The 17,815-nt window shown below is 40.5% G+C and overlaps 2 protein-coding genes across 6 annotated transcripts in view; one reads left to right on the forward strand and one right to left on the reverse strand.

The window, feature by feature from the left end:
- TPK1 (thiamin pyrophosphokinase 1) overlaps nucleotides 1-4,781 on the forward strand; it is a 309,138-nt gene extending 304,357 nt beyond the window's left edge. For both annotated transcript variants that reach the window (XM_082278078.1, XM_082278079.1), the window contains one exon: nucleotides 4,637-4,781. In XM_082278078.1, coding sequence (XP_082134204.1) covers nucleotides 4,637-4,755 — 119 coding nt within the window. In that variant the 3' untranslated portion in view covers nucleotides 4,756-4,781. The remainder of the gene's footprint in view (nucleotides 1-4,636) is intronic.
- A 1,412-nt stretch (nucleotides 4,782-6,193) lies between these two features.
- On the reverse strand, nucleotides 6,194-9,142 carry SEC61G (SEC61 translocon subunit gamma; the record flags this gene model as incomplete). 4 transcript variants are annotated; one of them, XR_014226425.1, is made up of 4 exons in its annotated part: nucleotides 6,194-6,344; nucleotides 7,181-7,283; nucleotides 8,266-8,365; nucleotides 9,069-9,142. XR_014226425.1 is itself a non-coding variant. In XM_082282218.1 (2 exons), 2 exons carry the CDS (start codon nucleotides 8,381-8,383, stop codon nucleotides 7,177-7,179), a joined length of 225 nt encoding a protein of 74 aa, XP_082138344.1. The 4 variants fall into 4 exon arrangements, 1 of the variants encoding a protein (XP_082138344.1); XR_014226426.1 differs by having other exon boundaries at nucleotides 9,060-9,100; XR_014226427.1 differs by lacking the exon at nucleotides 9,069-9,142 and adding an exon at nucleotides 8,500-8,656.
- Nucleotides 9,143-17,815: the final 8,673 nt, after the last annotated feature.

The following is a 17,815-nucleotide window of genomic DNA, read 5'->3' on the forward strand; positions in this document are numbered from 1 at the left end:
GGTTTTTTATTTTTAAATAGCAAAATTAATGCTGCTGTTCTGCAGACACAGGGTGACCTGCAAAGTGCTAGCTCATGCATTACTAATGTATCTCCATTTAAATGCAGATTTTTGCTCCTAACACAGAACTTCAGGGAAATCCTCTCCAGATAAACTGTAATAGGATACCAAATGGTGATTCAATATTTCACTTTAGCTTGTGTTTCAGCTTATTGATCTTAATTTTCTATCATTTTGATGCAGCATTTGCTTAGTGGGAAGAGGATTATATCCACTATAATATGGCTTTTAATTAATAATTAATTATTTTGATATTCCACACATCCATGCCAGCAGTGGCAGTCTGCTTGTATTCCTTTCCTGATTTCTATTTTCAGTGGTGGAAACCAGCAAGGTGTGACTTTACATATTTCAGGAAGTAATTGAGAGGCAGTTGAGAAAAGGAAGCATAGCATAAGTATCATAGTGTCTATGTGGGACATGCTTAACATGACAGTGTTTTGTCCACAGTCATTTCAGGTAACAGTAGTGAGACCCTGACATGATTTGTTTTTGCCATATATGACAAGTTTAGGATGAAGTTTTTCTCTGTATATGCCTCCCTCAAGCACTGCGTAAGTGCATCTTACAAGATGTACATGAAACCTTGATTGATACATTTTTTTAGATAGACAGATAGATAAGCTCTCTTCTCTGGACTGAACTTTAAGTGTCCTAAATAGTACAATGGAACATAGAAATGATGTTTATAAATTTACTAGATCATGAATACAGTCATTAAGAGGAATTACCTGATCTTGAGAGTGTTTTTGCAGCACCTAACATGATGATATCCAATCTCCTTATAAATAGGCTACACTATTTCTCAGTTTCCAGGCTGAAAGCTGGCAGCACAAGGACTGCAAGCAAGGCTTAGGTCTCACTTTCAGTACCATTTACTCAAAAATAACTCCCTACTGTGGTAGAAGTACTGTGATTAGTATGATGAGATTTTAAAATTAATTTTTAGGTTTGGGGTTTTTGATTATTTATATAAGTTAATTACCTATAGGGTGCATTTTGTTAACATTTCTAAATGTTGTTCTTGCAACCATAAGATTCATGAATTTTCAAAATTTTAACTCTGAGATTAACGTTTTCCACATATAAATCCTAGAGTTTGTATCTTTTTTTTAAATTACCAGATAAGAGCAATAAAATATTGTAAATTGCCAGTCTTAGGGTTACTGAGACCTCTTATGTGATATAATTTGGTCAGCAAAACAGATGTCTAAGAAGTAATGATCTTTGTGATTATGCTCCTTTGGGAGGCTCACCTACATGCCCTCAGTTTTCTTCTCTTAAATTTTGTCCAACATTCTCAAACCCTGGCAGATTGAAACACCATCAAACAAAACAAAAACTGCTAGAAGAACATTCCTCCATTACCTCATCAGAATCAGTCCTCTCCCTGCCCATGTTTAGGTCTGAATTAGTGGTATGCTGCAATCCATCAGACATAAATTTGTTACTGATAAGAACATAGGGCACACCATAAAAAACTGTCTCATGATAGATTTTGTTGGGTGGGGACTTTGGGTGGGGGAGGAGGAAGTTGGTGGGGTTTTTTTCTCCCCCCCAAAAAATGCAGGAACAGCATTTGCTTTTAGTATTGAAGTCCTTGCTGACTTTATAGATGGAGAGTAATGAGAAAATAGTAGAGCTACAATGGAGGAGCTGAGTAGAGTATTTTTCTCATCAACTGTCCATTATCAGTAAACACAGTTTGATTGGAACCAAAGCACTAAACAAAACTTCTAATGCTGGGGGATATTTCAATGAATCACTTATGGGTTTATCCAAATCAACTCTTTAAAGTTCTCACAAAAAACAAGAGACTACTATTGGTCAAAAAGAAAACTTTCAGTAATCCAAAATAAGATTTCTTTTAATTAGAAAATTATAACATTTCCACCGGTTTTGAGATTTAGATTTTTTTTTTTTTAATCACAATGTGGAGTCCTTTATTAAAATTTGATTTGGTACCCAATTACAGCAAAGCTATAAATACTAAATATTAGAAAATAAAAAGGTGGTTTTCTTTGGAATGTGTTTCTTGAAAAGTAATCTCAATAGCGAAAATGGGAGTTGTAATAGGGTTTTTTTCCCAAGACATAAGTTCTTTCTAGGACTTAACAAATAAGACTGAAATTCATTTTTAAAAAAGGGATTGGATCAGGTATGAACTGATAAAACTTCCTACTTCTTTGACCTTGTAAACTTCCATCAGAATGCAGGACACAGCAGGAAGTTTGCCTAGCAGCGGTAGGTATGTACATCCTCTTACATCCTTTACTGGTTCAAACCTAGTTTTTCACATTAATTACTGTTCATTTATTGAATGGAAAACATACATTTTTAATTATGATAGTTGAAATGTTGGCTGGATGTGAAACCAAGTGCTTGGAATTGGTCCATTTGAGCCGCGTGAATCAGCAGTACTGTTTTATAGTTTTTGCCTTTTTTTCATTTCAGCACTTCAAACTGTGGTCCTTGCGCAGCAGAAAACCTGGTAGAGACAGATTAAAGGCTCCATCTAGTGGGCAAGAATTTTCTATTGAAAGGGGGAGAAAAGGCTCTCGTTTTCACTTGATTTTATGCACTATGAAATACGGCTTTAGATTTTGTTTCATTAAGCTGCCATGTTGTTGTTAATTCTTGCCTTCTGCAGAGCCATTATTTTATATGCAAAGCTGTGAAACATTAAGTATTATTCTGAGTCTTGAGCAAGAAGCAATAAATGATACTAAATGAGTGGGTTTATACAGCAGCTCATCACCAAAGTTCTTCCTCCCCACCCCCTTCAAGTTTCAATATATAGTAACCAAAAGAAGGTAATTTGTGTGTAAACAAATGTTTTAAAGTATTTAAGGTTCTTTCCTACTTAAAACTGGCTGGAAACATTCATAACTTGACCACAGCACTTAACACAGTATTTTGGGAGTATTTTTACACAGGGAACTCTACCCAGGTGTTACCCCAGCGTTAAATGACTTGTTTACTTGCAAACAGTGAAATCTGTGTTTTCTGGCAAGACATCGCCCCTGTGGCCTCTGCTGTGTCTTCCAAAGGCAAACACCAAAACTCATTATTCCTGGCATTTGTCTAGGAGCCTCCTGCCTGGTACTGTTGTGTGTCCAAAAACATCCTGACAGAATCTAGCACCTTTATTTTAGGTAAACAATTGATCTAGTACAGTAGTACTTTCTTTCTTCTCTTTGCTGAATTTCTGCACTGCATTGCAGTTATGCTTCCAGCTCCAGAACTTCACATTGCAGGACTCTTCCATTTGCAGTAGTGAAATTTGGGTATTACTCTCTCATTCCAACAAATTCATCTTGCAGCTGAAACCTCCTCGTCAGTTCACATCAAGCTAGTAACAAGCATAGGAGCAGGAATAAGTAGCAGCAAGCACAATTTGGCAGAAGAGACACTGAGCTACATGTCCTGACTTTTGTCCAACTGTCCTTCCTTATAAAGCCATAGAGCCTGGCGAGATCAGCTCCTCCTGTGCAGCTTCCAGCAAGGGGTAGACAGGGTAACATGCATTATAGTGATGCACTACACCCAAGTTTACTATAGCCATATTCATATCCAACACTAGAAAATGCGTCTCCCGTGAAAATCACAGAATAGAGCTTACCAAGTTGTTCTGCACTCCTTTTGATCACAAGATCTCCCTTTGCAGTGGGTCACTCAGTAGCAAATCCAGAGGATTTTTACTTTGGTATTTATGCATGATTTGGCAATTCTGATAGGTCACAGAACCTTACTATCTTCCTGAACAATTCTGCCCAGCTGCAGCTCTCCTTGTATCCCCATGGAGATGTTTTTCTGAGGTGCCAGTGAGTAAGAGCTGTCATTTGGCTCGTTTTACAGGCTAAAGCAAAGGGTAGTATTAGAGTTCTTACTCTGAACCTTTCTATGAGCAAGGACTAACACAGAATTGAGTAGTTCTAGAGTGCCTTTGAGGAAGTTGGTATGTCTGCAACATGCAAATGATGCTATCTCAAAAAGAGAAGAAATGAAAGGTAAAACTTAGAACTGCATGCTTTGGTATTTGTTAGAGTAATGCCACTTGGTTTCTAATGTACATGAACACCTACCTCACTAGGTATGCAACAGAAGAAAAGATGCGAGTTCCTTAATTCAAGGTTGTTAAATAATACCACTTTTAACTGGGGCCTTTGCTCTAGAACTGTTCACATTTTAGAAGATTATAGGCTTGTTGCTGAGCTAAAGCAAATCCCAGCTTTGGAACTACAGTAAGATACTCTTTGTTTTACTTTAAATACCTTTTCTAGGACTAGTACTTGAACTGATCCTAACGAAATACAAATTTCCAGATGTGAAACTCTGAGGACTACCTGACAAACTGCTTTTGTAATAATCTCCTGTAAACTCAAAATTTTAATCTGGGGATTAATTTATTGCCTCTACAGGTCATTGAAAAATCTCATACAAGCTTTCTAACTAGATTATGTTTATCTGGGTTATATTTATTCAGCTACTTTTTTGTTCATGGGAGCAGTGGCCTTTTGAAACAAATGCACTCATGTGGCAGAGACTCACTCAATCTCTTCCTTATTTTTCACAGCTAACCAGGTGCTGAAGTTTGGAACACTCGTCAGTACTTCCAACACCTATGACAACTCCGGGACTGTGACCATTGAGACAGACAAACCTTTGCTGTGGACAATGGCTATCAAGAGATAAGATCAGCTACAGCTGCATCTCCTGATCTGACACAACTCAAATTACTACAAAATTTCACTGAATTAAGATGGTAAAGCTGTTGCAAGATATAAGCAGGCAATGATTTTCTGTATTGAATGGAAAACAAGTCTGAAATAAAAGTCACTTGAGATTGAATCAAAATTACTTGCAGTAATAGAGTACTTCATTCTGGTAAATCACACTACTTAATCAGAAGATGCATGAGCAGTCACTCAGTACAACCACAAACAGAAATGAATGTAAAGAATCCACTGCTGCTTATCTGGTTAGTTCAGGTTACTTTTACAAAGTATTTTATTCCAATACTGAACTATCTTTTTTCCCTCTTGCCAAAAGGAAATACAGTACCCAGCTGCATACAGTATAACTGTATTACAAGGTGATAGCACCAAGATTAACTGATCTCATTTTTCTGTCCTGGTTTGTAACATATGTAGGTGCTGATGAAGATTTCTCAAGGAGAGTAATAATTGAACTTTTCTACTTAGGAAGCAAGTTAGTGTAGTGAAGAAGCTTCAGTTTTGCTGTAATAGCAGTATCAGATTTCCCAGTATTAAGTCCTTTAAAATCTGTAATAGAAGTACCATTGTACCTTCTACAAATACCAAATGCTTACAGTAACATTTTTTGAGTGAATTAAATGTCTTAATCTCAATCTGAGGAGGAAGAGCATTGCATCTACCAGAGTTTTTGCAGGCTTAGTTCTTGAAATCAAAATATGCAATCATTTAAAATAATGGAAACTTCCAGGTCAACATGCAGAGGGCTTTATAATTCTATGTACAGAACAGGATCCAAAATGGGTGTATAGCCTATCCAACAGTATGATCAAGTTGTGGATTTGCTAAAGGACTGCTTAGTGTGTCTGACCTAAATTATCTTCAAATGGTACATCTCAGTAATCAATTATGTTTGGGTTTTTAATTATGCCATCAGAATAAGGACTGGCAATGCAACTTCTTTACTTGATAAGAGTTGTTTTCATGTCAAGTACATACTATAACCTAGCAGGACTTCCAAATGCAGAAAGGAATTAGTGATAATTATGGTGATTCCAGAAATTAGTGACAAGAATTCCCATACACTTTTATATCACCACTTGAAAGGATACAGAAATGCTGTTTTCTTGCTGTCTGCTTTTGCTGGGAAGATGTTGTTCCAAAGCTTAATTTACTGCTTTGTAAACAGCTCCTGAACAGCTGTCCCCCTTGGAAGCTTTCAGTATTTGACTGGACAAAACCTTAAGCAACCTCATTAGAATGCAACACTGACCCAGCTCTGAGCAGGACATTGGCCTAGAGATCTTCCAGCCTTCGTTCCCACGTGAATGATTCTACTACCGTTAAAAGAAGTAACAAAACAAGTAAAACACACAACTACTATTACAAAAAAAAATTAAAAAGCCTGTAGACAGGTATGATTGCATACACTTTAAAACAGAAATACAATGACAAGAATGTTTGAAAACCCAAACTGAGCTTGTTTAATATCAAACAAATTAAAGCTGGGAAATCATTGCTGCAGGTGTCACAACTGTCTTCTTCTTCATGATGAATGTTCAGCCACCTCTGTTGAGAGAACAAAGTAATCAGTTTCAATTAATGAAGTGTGACCAAGTGAGATTCCACCTGAAGTCTTAACTTATGCTCCCACCACTGCCTTGTTAGGACAACCATTACAGCTTATCTCCCATTTTCAAACACTCCTTGACTCAATGAGCACTCTTACAGGTATAAGCCAGTCACACATCATGGACACAGAATGGTCTTTAACCTTTTATAGTACTAGAGAGGGGATCATACCAGCTCTGGAGAATATGAGGAGTTGGTACTGTTACTATGTCAGTACCATGGTGCCAGTCAACTTGAAGTTCAAGTTTTTCATGAAGTAACATTCATTCCAAAAGGGATTTTACAGGATGCAGTTACACATAAAACAACGTTTCAAACATATCTAGCACTCAGTAAATGAAACAAGACCAACTTTGTTTTGTGCCCTGTCATCCTACAGCACACCCACTCAGTTTTCTTTACCTTACCATCCATCCATTTACTTTGGATACCCAAATTGTAAACTGGAAACAGTAAGATTATATAAGATCCAAATATGATAAATGTTCTGTGGTCAAACATACACTGAGGAACTGGAAATCAAAATATCTGATGTTCAGTTTTGAAGCAGAATACTCAGAAAAAACCTTAAGAACTATGGATCTAATACTTTGCAGCATGCTGAATTAACAACCTACTTGTTCATAAAGTCCTTTGAATCAAGTAATACTTGTCATATTACACTAGCACGTGAAATGCACAGACACTACAGCAACATGGGTCCTGTAGGGCTCACTAATGCTTAAAACTGAACAGGTAAAAATTCAGTGAAATCGAAGGTCATATTCACTTACACAATTATATTGTTGATTGGGATGTGGATCAATTTGACAAAGAAACCAATAAATCCCATTATTGCAAAGCCTATTGCTGTTGCCATGGCAATCTTCTGGAACTCTGCAAAAAAACAGAACAAAAAAAATTTGTCAGGAAATCTCATGTATGGCATACAGATGTGCACTGCAGTGACCAAAGGAGAGATCTCTCTTTAACCATGTTAACACTGGAAACACCTGAAAACCTGCACAGACAATGAGAAACAAATCCACTTTTTCAGAAGACAGATGAGATTTTCAGACAGAAGATGCAGATTTCCACAAAGAATGGCCGATCACAATCTTTAAATAAGCAGAATCAGAAATACCCACAATGACAATTCATGGAACATTTATTCCATTATCTTTCCTTTACATCCCTACAAGCCCTGAAAGTAATCCCTAATGCAGCATCGAAAATGGAAGAATCTGCATTTATGTCTATCACAGGAGGACAGCACCGTAAGTCTCTGCAAAAATCGAGTACTTGGATATTTTCAATTATTTTAGGACAGCAACCATGAAGTTGACTAAGAAGGTCAACAGCCCCTCAGAACCTGCCAATCTGACAAGGAATGAAGTTCCTTACAGATCTCAAAAGTTGCCAGCAAACTTAAGTCACAGACCTGTTCACGCTGAGCACTGTAACTATCAGTAAGGAGGACCACCTGCATTCTGGTTATAGTTACAGCTTCTCTCCAGGGCCTCTCTAGTCCAAAACCTCATCTTCCATACTCCCAACAACAAAATTGTTCCTGTCCCAATCAGGCAATGACTGACAACTGTTGAGCACTGAATTTCAGCTATTTAACCTCTCTCCTAAGGTGAGTTTTAGTACCACTCACATGCCTACGTACATACCAGAAAAGAACACGTTCAAGTTAATTGCAGCCAGAACCATAAACCCGTTGACATTTAGATGACTAAAGCTCAAGTTTAAATCCCATATTGGCAGCTGAGAAACATCCACAGCAAATGAATCAACAGAAGTGACGTGTGGAAAGACACATGCTAAGACACAGGATGAAGTAAGGACTGTGTTCTGGTTTAACTGTGTGCTTTACCTTTCCTGTCAGGTTTGGTGCATCTCTTAACAAGTCGTATGGAGTCTTTTACAAACTGACGGCTGGGTTCCACAAATTGCATTACCTGATCCATGATTGCCTGCAAAGACGAACACATTTAGCATTGATGGGTCCACATACATACTGAAAACCAGAATTTTTTAATTACAGAAGTAGCAGTTACCTACAAAATTTCTTAAAAGCTTAAGATAATTTAAAGTGTCATATTCCAACCTAAAATACTTCCACTTTGCAGGAAATTAAGACACTGTATCAGTACGTAACCATGACGGCCTATTTCTGACTGCAAAAGAAAAAAATATGGAAAATTCTGCCTTTCAACACAGAAAAGGAAAACAACAGCTCCATCAGAGTTTGGCTTTCAGCTTATGTCCTACTCCGTGTTTCTGAGAATGCCACCAGAGGCGTCTAAATAGACAAAAGTCGCCGGTTTCAGGAGACCCCCACGCCAAAAGCTGCCGGGGGGCTGGCGAGCACGGAGGGAATGCTGTGGCCGAGCCTTATTCTCACAATAGGCGTATGCCAGCATTGCCACCGCACGCAGGACACCCACTGGAGGGATTTGCTCCCATTAATCCATACGGACCCCCCGGTACGAGGCTCCCGGTACGGTGCCGGCCCCTCCCGCGTCCCCAGCGACTCCCTTCCCCCTCGCTACGGCCGAGGCCCCCGTGGCCGCCTCAGTCCCTCCGACGCCCATATCCCGGGCCGCCGGGCGCTGCCCAGCCCCCATCCCTGATCCCCGGGGCCGGGGGACACCCGGACCGCCTCACCGCCCTCACCGCCGGCCGAGGGACACGTCGCACTGAGCGGCGGAGGGCGTGACGTCACCGCGGCGGGCGGGGCGGATTTTGAGGGGAAAAGGAAGGTTTTGGGGGGCGGGGTTTTACTTGGCTTTTTCTTTCTCTTCCGGGTTCCGGGGCCTGTGGCTCGTCCCGCCTCGCTGGCGGGGTGAGCGCAGCCGTGAGGGCCGATGCGCCCCGGCAGCGCCTCTGCGGCCTTTGACAGCGCCTTTGCTTTCCATGCCCTTGGAGCCTTGGGATGCAAGAGGCTCCTAGCGGGAAATAAAGGGAGGAGGGCGCCACTGTTCTTCCAGGCGAACAGCGACAGGACGAGAGAGCGTAGTCTCAAGCTGTGCCAGGGGAGGCTTAGGCTGGACATTAGGAGGAATTTCCTCACAGAAAGGGTGATTAGATACTGGAATGCCCAGGGAGCTGGTGGAGTCGCTGTCCCTGGAGGTGTTTAAGGAAAGACTGGACGTGGCACTCAGTGCCATGGTCTGGTTGGCAAGGTGGTGTTCGGTCATAGGTTGGACTCGGTGACCTCAGATGTGTTTTCCAACCTAACTGATTCTCTGAATATGCCTGTAACAAATGCTGTTCGATGGGGGGGGGGGGGGAAAGCCAAAACCCAACCAACCAAAAAAACTCCCCATGTAAAACTTGTTCAGGCTGTGATTGCCTATGAGCCAGAGACCTATTTGTTTGCAGGAATGCTGAAGCCACTGCAAGGGAGTTCATCACCTTTGAAAACACGGGATTAATTTTATGTAGAGAAGTGTGCAGTGCTCAAAGGTGGTAAAGCTCCGTACATTTCAGTGCCACAGGTGTAGTGTAGGACACTTCCTTGCATGAGGGGGAAAAGATGCTGTCACTGCCTAAAGGGAGCACTTCCTTGCTGCTTTATCTTGTAGCAGGTAAAGGAAGAACAAAGACAACATAGATTTATTCTTTTTATCCTTACTTTGCTTTTGATGTTACTGATTTTGGTCTAGAGCTCTGTTCCTAGTTGACTCCACCTTTGAGTTTATATTGAGTATGCAAAACTTATTATTTATTCATCAGACTGAGGCCTCTGCAGTCAGTTTAGCAAATGCTTTGCTGATCTCAACTCCATATTGCATTTAAGTGTGCACAAAATATTTTCTGGGATTAAATTTTTTCTGACAGCTTTCATTACAGGTCAAGTACCATCATATCACAGTAGGGAGTTGTTGGTCATTCCATGGGTTTTTTGGCAGTCACCTTCATTGTCTCTGCCCTTAAGCAGGTCCCTCAGTATTACTGATCTCCTTCAGAAATGAGCTGTCTGCTTGGCTTTGGAGGCTTATTGCCTTGAGGTCCTCTACAAGTTTTATCCAAAAGTCTGCCTTTGTATTGGATTTTGCTTTGAATGAAAATTCATGCAGCACTGTTTCTCAGATGGGGCTGTAATTTTGGTGGCCAGATTCTGCTGAACCTCTTCCATTGGCACACCAGCACAAAAAGATTAGTGTCAGTCAGGCCTCCCACAGTAGATATGTGTGTAATTTTTCTCTTGTTTTTGAGGCCAGGCTGCAGTCTGCCAGGATGGAATGAAGAGGAGAGGAAGATCCATAAGGAAAGCAGCAAAGCACCTGATAGCAGTAGTGCACAGTGTGTGACTGGGGAGAGTAGGTTGCTGAACCTTTGAATGAGAATCCATATGTAGAGGCATTTTGGTGGGCTTTGTCTTAGTTTTTTTCCCTTCAGTGTCACAGATAAATGCCGGAGACTTTACCAACAGAGGAAGCTCACGTTTCCAGCTGTGATGCATGAGGACCTCACAGTGGATGTAACCAAAAGGCACTGATTGGGGAAAAAATTTAACCTGAAAAAAGAAGACATGTGTATGAAACAATTCATGACAGAGACTTCTGGTTGGATTAGATTTTTATTTTAAAAAGCATTTGCTGAAATAAAGCTTTATTCCCCAAAAAAATGTCTATTTTAAGTTGTTTTTCCTGGGGAGAAATGTTCTGGAGAAACATAACATATCTTGCTTGGCTTAACAATGTGGCTTTGTTGTGAGTTTGTACTCTGAGTTCTCTAGGGCGGGGTAGAAGGTATCAGTTGTCCTGTCTCAGCATCCTTCACTCTGCCATGATGAGCTCTCATCTTTGCCTGCCCGGTTGCAAGTTTGGACTTCAGCAGCTTTGGAGAGAGGCAGAGTCCTGATTTGTGCACAGAAAGCATTTGTTGTTCTCCTCACAGTATTTTCCAGCATTTATGGGTTTTTTGGTGTCCTTGAACTAGTACATTGCTACTTATACTTGGTCTTCATGGCAAATATGGTACTGTTCTGTATATATTTACAAAGAGCCATCTTCACTTACAGAAGATAGGGAAAGGTTTACATCTCCTGGTCATGTGTATTTTTTTTCATTGAAAGCTAGACTGCTACTAGGGTGTTTTGTTTCTACTTCTTTATGGCTCTTGCAGGGTTGGGGAAGAAAGTGGTGTGCTTGCATGGGTGAATTTTCATGGCAGTTTTTCAAGTCTGCTTTTATGGCAACATCTAAGCAGTACATAACCATTCCCTCAACAGTAAAAGAGACCATTGTTATGCTATGTACTAGTGTGCTAGTGCTGAATTGCTTCTGAATGTTGCATAAACTGGAGCCACATGGGGGGGTGGGGGGGAGGGAGATTTTCATCCTCTGTATGCTCCAAGGATGAGAGAGTTCTTTTGATGACAGTTTTACTTTGCATATTTGCTCATTTTGGTCTGTAGTTTGTTTCTTGTCCTTTGGAGGACATGAAAGATAAGTATCTGCTTTTAAGTACTGGCACATTAGACTGTGTGACACTTTGTGACATCTGTCCCTCTGGATCTGGACACTTATGCATGGAGAGATCAGCCTCCTCTTCCACCTCTCCCATACCATGCTGCCTGTTTGCCACAGCACAGATCGCACTGCAGCCTGCAGAACATGGTGGGATGGCAGGAGCCAGAGAGCTGCCAGCAGCTGCAGCAAGCATAATTTTGGGATCAGCTGAGAGGAGAAGAGACACAGTCTTCAGTATGAGAGGCAGCTCAGCCTCTGTGTGGTGGGATGGCACATGTGTGATATCCCAAGTGGTGTGAAGAATAGAGCAGTAACTCTGAACAGGTCTCCAAGTTTCCCTGTTCCCTGTGGGGTATAACCCCATTTTCCCTACCCTGACTCTGCTCCAGCCCCAGGCAAAGAGGAAGATCAAAATGGCAAGTCCTGCTCAGGCTCCCATGAGGCTGGTGCTGCCTGGCCTCAGCAGCAGCTCAATGGCAAGAACAGCACTCCACTCTCTGCATCCCAGAGGGGAGAGACCTGGTAGTCTGGTTTTCTTGTTTGAAGGATTACTGGATTACTCCCCACATGCTAGAAGAAAGTACTTGTAGTGGTCTTGGCAGGTTTCTGTGCACAAAAAGTGATACTCTGGGATATGAAGTCTTGCTGAGCTATCTCTTTCCTATCCCAACTCATCCCACGATGTACAGCAGGACTTGCGCTGCTCCCCTGTAGGAAGAGCCAGAGGGATGAGTGGGTGGGCCAATGTTGTGCCCAGGGTCTCTTAAGCCTGCCTTGTGGCAGGCCATGAGGCATTTCGACTGGAGGAGGCAAGGCAGAACACTGGCTTCCAGTTTGAGCAAGAGCAGCATTTGGGGACAATCTGACTTTCCTTCATGAATTGAAGGGGCAAATGGTTATCCAGCGAGACAGCAAAAGTGAAGAAAAAGCCTAAGAAAACTGGGAAGGTGGCCGCTTGTGGACTCATGGATTCAAGAAAGATGGGCCACTGTGGCCAGTGGGCATCTGAGCATGCTCTGGGTCAGAAAACAGCAGAGAACAAAGACTGCACCAGCAGCAGAGATTTACAGCCCAAACAAGGGAATAAGGTAGAGAAGGGAGAGAGAGAAGAAAGCTAGGTGAGGGTGTGGGAAAGGTTAAGGGACATCCTTGTTGAACAGTGCTGCAGGTAGCTGCCTTCTCAGATTTTCAAAGGCAGCAGCAGAGTAACCCCATTGACTGAATTCGTGCTAATGCTCCATTGCTTGACAGTGTTGTTGGATGACTAAATAACTATAAAATTCAGTCTTCAGAAATTACTACTATATATGGGACCTTTTATTTTTTAATTCTACATTATCATAAATGTGTTTGATTAATTTATATATTGAAAAATCATTGGAATATCTATGTGCTTCTGACATTTAAAAATTAATTTTAGCTTTTCATTCCCCTAAGCAATCTAGAGACTCTTTGGACCTGATAAGCACATCTGCATGATTTATGATAGGAAGAATGATTATTTCCCTCTTCAGAATCTGTATAGATGCAGGGGAAGAACATAAATGGGGAATTAATGTTAGGAAAGAAATTATACCCCAGATTTGGGGGTCAGAAGGAAATGATGGAGTGCTTGTGGTCTGTGTTTTGGGGTTTAGCCTCAATAATTGTAGAAGTGCCACTAGATCAGACTTTAATGCTGAGATTGTGAAAGGGAATATCTCTAGTCTGAAGCAGTCAACAAGCCCCACCTTTTGATTTGTGCTGCTTAATATTCAACGGAGATGAAATATGGGGATGAGGGAGAAGTGCTGTTAAAATAGATTTTTGCCAGTGCTGGATTTATTGTATATAATTTTAAAGATGACCTTTTAAAAAAAGCCTGTGTTCAATTTTATTTGAAAGAGAGAACTTGGGAGATTTGTGTCTGTATAATGATAGACAAAACAGGAGAGAAACAAGGACAGTATGCTAAAATGGCATTGCTAAATGATACTTCAGAGTGAGAAAATGTCTGCGGATAAGGTTTCTACATAGCAAAAGAAATACGGGGAAGATAACAGAGGAATAGTAATTCCTTCATCAGCTGTGCAGGTCAGAAAGGTAAAGAAAAATCAAATGCTTACTCGTTTCTCTGATATAGTGCTTGTAATGTTTTGTTTTGTCTTGCTCTGATGAATAGCAGCTGAAGATACAGGCCTTGTTCCTAACTTTGTAATTTCCACATGAAGATTTTTGTGTATATTAACAAATAAATCACTGAATCCTTCTTTAAAACAACACTAGTAGTAGTTGTGGAAATACTAATTAGCACTTCAGATTTAAAAAAAAAGGGGGGGGTGCAAATTAAAACTGGAAATACTCTTAACCTTAAGATGATTTTTTTTTTCACCAGAGGATAAATTTTGATTAAAAAATAAGGTATAGTTTTCATTTTATAGCAAGAATAGTTTATGTCAGCAGAAAGACATTTCAGGTGTTCTGTGTGTGTGTGTTTAGACATTTAAAAATGGCTTTCAGAAGTTTCACAGTGGATGCATGTATTATACACAAGACTCAATCATACAGTGGATACAGAAGCAGCAGCAAAAACTGCAAGCACAGTGCACTGAATGTGTGTCCTGTCTGCTTCAAACCAAGATGACAGAGCAACCAATGTGCTTGGTAACCATGAACAAGCAGCTCATGCCTTCATGGCTGCAGTGTCAGAATGTTGATTTAAAGTCCCCTTTTCATGATGAATTCTTGTTTTACTTTGTTTTGGCAAATCTGCACTTAGTTTGTGAAGCATGGCCCATGCTCATTTTTGGGTCATGGAGTAAACTAAACCTTTGCCTTCTGTGATGTTTTAATACACCTTCTACTCCATTTGTGGCTCAGGATGTCTGTTCCATCCCATGTAATGGGATCATGACCCATGATTGGGGTTGGCTGAGCTGGACCCCAGTTCTGCTATCATTATGTGCATTTTGGTACAAAAGCTGTTTCATTACTTCTTGTGCCCACTGAGGTCCAGGATCCCAGCTTGCTAGGAGTGTGGGCCAGAATGCCATCTTTTTCTTGAGAGGTAAAAGGTGTTTCTTCAGCTTTTTCCTGCTGTAAAACTCTAAAAATTTGAGAGAATAGACACTGCATTATAAGGGTGAGAACAATTTGATGGGTAGAGAAAAGTGAGCAGCTGAAAGGGTGGAGATGGACAGGCAGAAAAAACCTGCCTACCACTGAAAAGCAAAATAACTTCTTGCCCCTAGTTTTTTTAACTTATTTTTTTCCCCAGCTGATCTATATAGAGTTGGTTGCCTGCTTGTCTTTTGTTCCTACCTTCAGATTAAATAGGACATTTCCCTTTGGCTCAGGTTAAGCTTTTGGGATACTGTTGAGGTCTCCTGAATTTTGCCAAGTGTCTGTGCTAAAGCAGACGTGTCACTGATTTCTACAGAAGCCGTGTGCTTCAGGCACGCTGGCGGCATGTGCTTTCTCAAAGGGCGCCTTGGAAACATACCTAAATATGTAATAACTTGAGCATAGAAGAATCCAAAGGAGTTTGGGTATGTCAGAATTAAAAATCAGCTTTGGAAGGTTTTACAGGGATGGGAGTCATTCTTGAACTTCAAAAAGCTAAAACTGCAAAGTTTCTTCTATTTTTTTAATGTACCTTTTCACTACTCTTTTGAAGATATTTTTAAATGTCTCCCCTTTCCTTCTTTCTGCCCTCATAAATCTTTACTCTCTGTGTTAGAAACTTAAATGGATCTGGCACTTTTTACTGTTCCAGTCTTGCTGAGGAACCTTGATAGGACCTGCTGTTCAGTAAGCCAGAGACAGTATCTCTGAACTGCAGACAGTTCATCTTTAAGGGTGGTTTGAGAACAGCCTGAAAGTGTTGGTCACTGCTTCACAGAGTGAAGGTCTCTGGTTGAGTGCATGATCCTTCTCACATGCAAGTGGGAACAGGGCAAAGCTGCTTTTCACAGCATGAAGAAGCTGCAGACCTTCCTTGCTATTGTCTGAATCTGCAGCATTCCCAGTAAGAATATTTTTGTTCTTGTAGAAGGAATGGTAAGGTTCTGTCAATTATTCTGCTTCTTTATCTCACCAGTAATGCTCCAACTCTTGAATGGTGAAAAGGATTTGGGGTATCACCTGTTTAAGTGCTATGAATGTATCCAGCAGTTTTTCAGCACAAAATTTCCAGTGGTCCCGAGTCCTGTCAGTAATGGTTGCAACTGGAACAGGCAATGAATGTTTGTAGATCCAATTTCTCTCACTTCCTTTCCTAGTAAGATAAAAATCAATTACTTCCATTATTGCTGAAAAGATAGAATCCTGCAAGTGGTGTTAGTTTAAAAAATAAACACCTGAGGATCTAGCACTTTCTGCTGCCTTTATTACCCAGGTGTCACTTCCACTTAATCATCGACTTAGTGTTGCACAACTGTCCAAAATGTTGCAGTAATCAGATTTAGGAAGTTTCAAAAGTGAGTTTTGCTAAGATCATAGTAAGTTTGTGTCCATTCGCCTGAACCAGTCCAAATGCTTTGTTTAATAATGAAGTGGAAATATTTCAATGGCAGAATCTCTACAATTTTGGCAGCAGGTGGCAGCCCCAGGCATATTTTAATTAGCATCTTTTTCAAATTGTTAGCTAAATTAGTCAAGTATTAAATAATCTTCCCCAAATTATATCTCTAAATTTGAGCCTTGCATCTGTCTTAATGTGTGGACACATTGCTATCCTGGCAATGCTGTTTACTGAATTGTGTATCTTCCCCAAATTCATGGTGCATAATCGGCATGATATCTCGGTTACCTTTATAAAATTCATTTGTAAAGCACCTGCCAGCTGTTTCGTACTGGAATTTGTAGTATTACAGTTTTCAAGTCAACAGCAGTAGTTAACAGCTCTTGTCCTTGTTGCCTGCAGCAGAGAACTTGATCTCATATATTTTTGATAAGTATAAATCATTAACTTTCATTATCCTGAGTTTGGGCAGCTGAAGTAAAGATGCCTGTTCTGGGCCTGTAAGAGCTGCAATCCTGATTAGAACCTAATGCTGAATCAAGCCATTAAATTGATATCACAAGGCATTATTTTTCCTCGTCCTTGGAAATTATTTTGCATTTAATAGTTCACTCTTCTTGCATAAAAATAAACCTGTAGGAACCTAACACTGTAAAATAATAATAATAATAACAACAACAACAGCAATCTGTATGTTATGTAACAGTGTTGCTGATAAACATCGCCTGGGAGATTTTTCTGGGCTAAGGAGCCTTTAAGTAGTTTCTTCACTGTAGGTACAATAATGCTGTTAGTGAGGATCTTCTTGTTATTTTCTAAGTCCGTGAGAGATTTTTCTCTCTCACAGAAGAGGTAGCAGGGAATGTAAACAACCAAGCCACCTGCAACCTTGGAAAGTATTGTTTATGGTATAGTAGAAAAATATTTTGACAATGGATGTTTTAGGATTTTGGCCAATCACCCCCAAGGGGTGGCTGGTCCTTTGTCCAATTAGACTATGAAGAAAAAAGTCTATAAAAGAGTTTGTAAAATAATTAAATAAATCAATCTTGCTGCACAGTTCCTGCCTGCTGGATCTTCTCCTCCTCCTCCTCCCTATGGCTGCAGGACACAGTGATATACTGTAGGAACCAGGCCTGCGGTAATACTTCACCCTTTTGCACATGCCAGGCACAAGCAGAGCAGGCTCATAACTGTTCAACCCCCACTCACTTATAAGCGTCCTTTCTGCAACCATTCCTTTAGGACTCTGTTCTCACTCAGTCCTAAGCCTGATTTTCACTATAAAAGAATAGCCTGCCCTTAACTACCCTTAGTTAGCTTCTGAGAATTCATGTGCTTAGGAAAAAAACCTTTAGTACATCCCACCTGTAGGAGTAGGATAAGGAGGTGTTACTCTGTATTTCCCTGCAGTGACAAAGCGAGGGAATATTCAAGTGTGG

The sequence above is a fragment of the Coloeus monedula genome, assembly GCF_965178545.1.
Source record: "Coloeus monedula genome assembly, chromosome: 1".
NCBI lineage: Eukaryota > Metazoa > Chordata > Aves > Passeriformes > Corvidae > Coloeus > Coloeus monedula.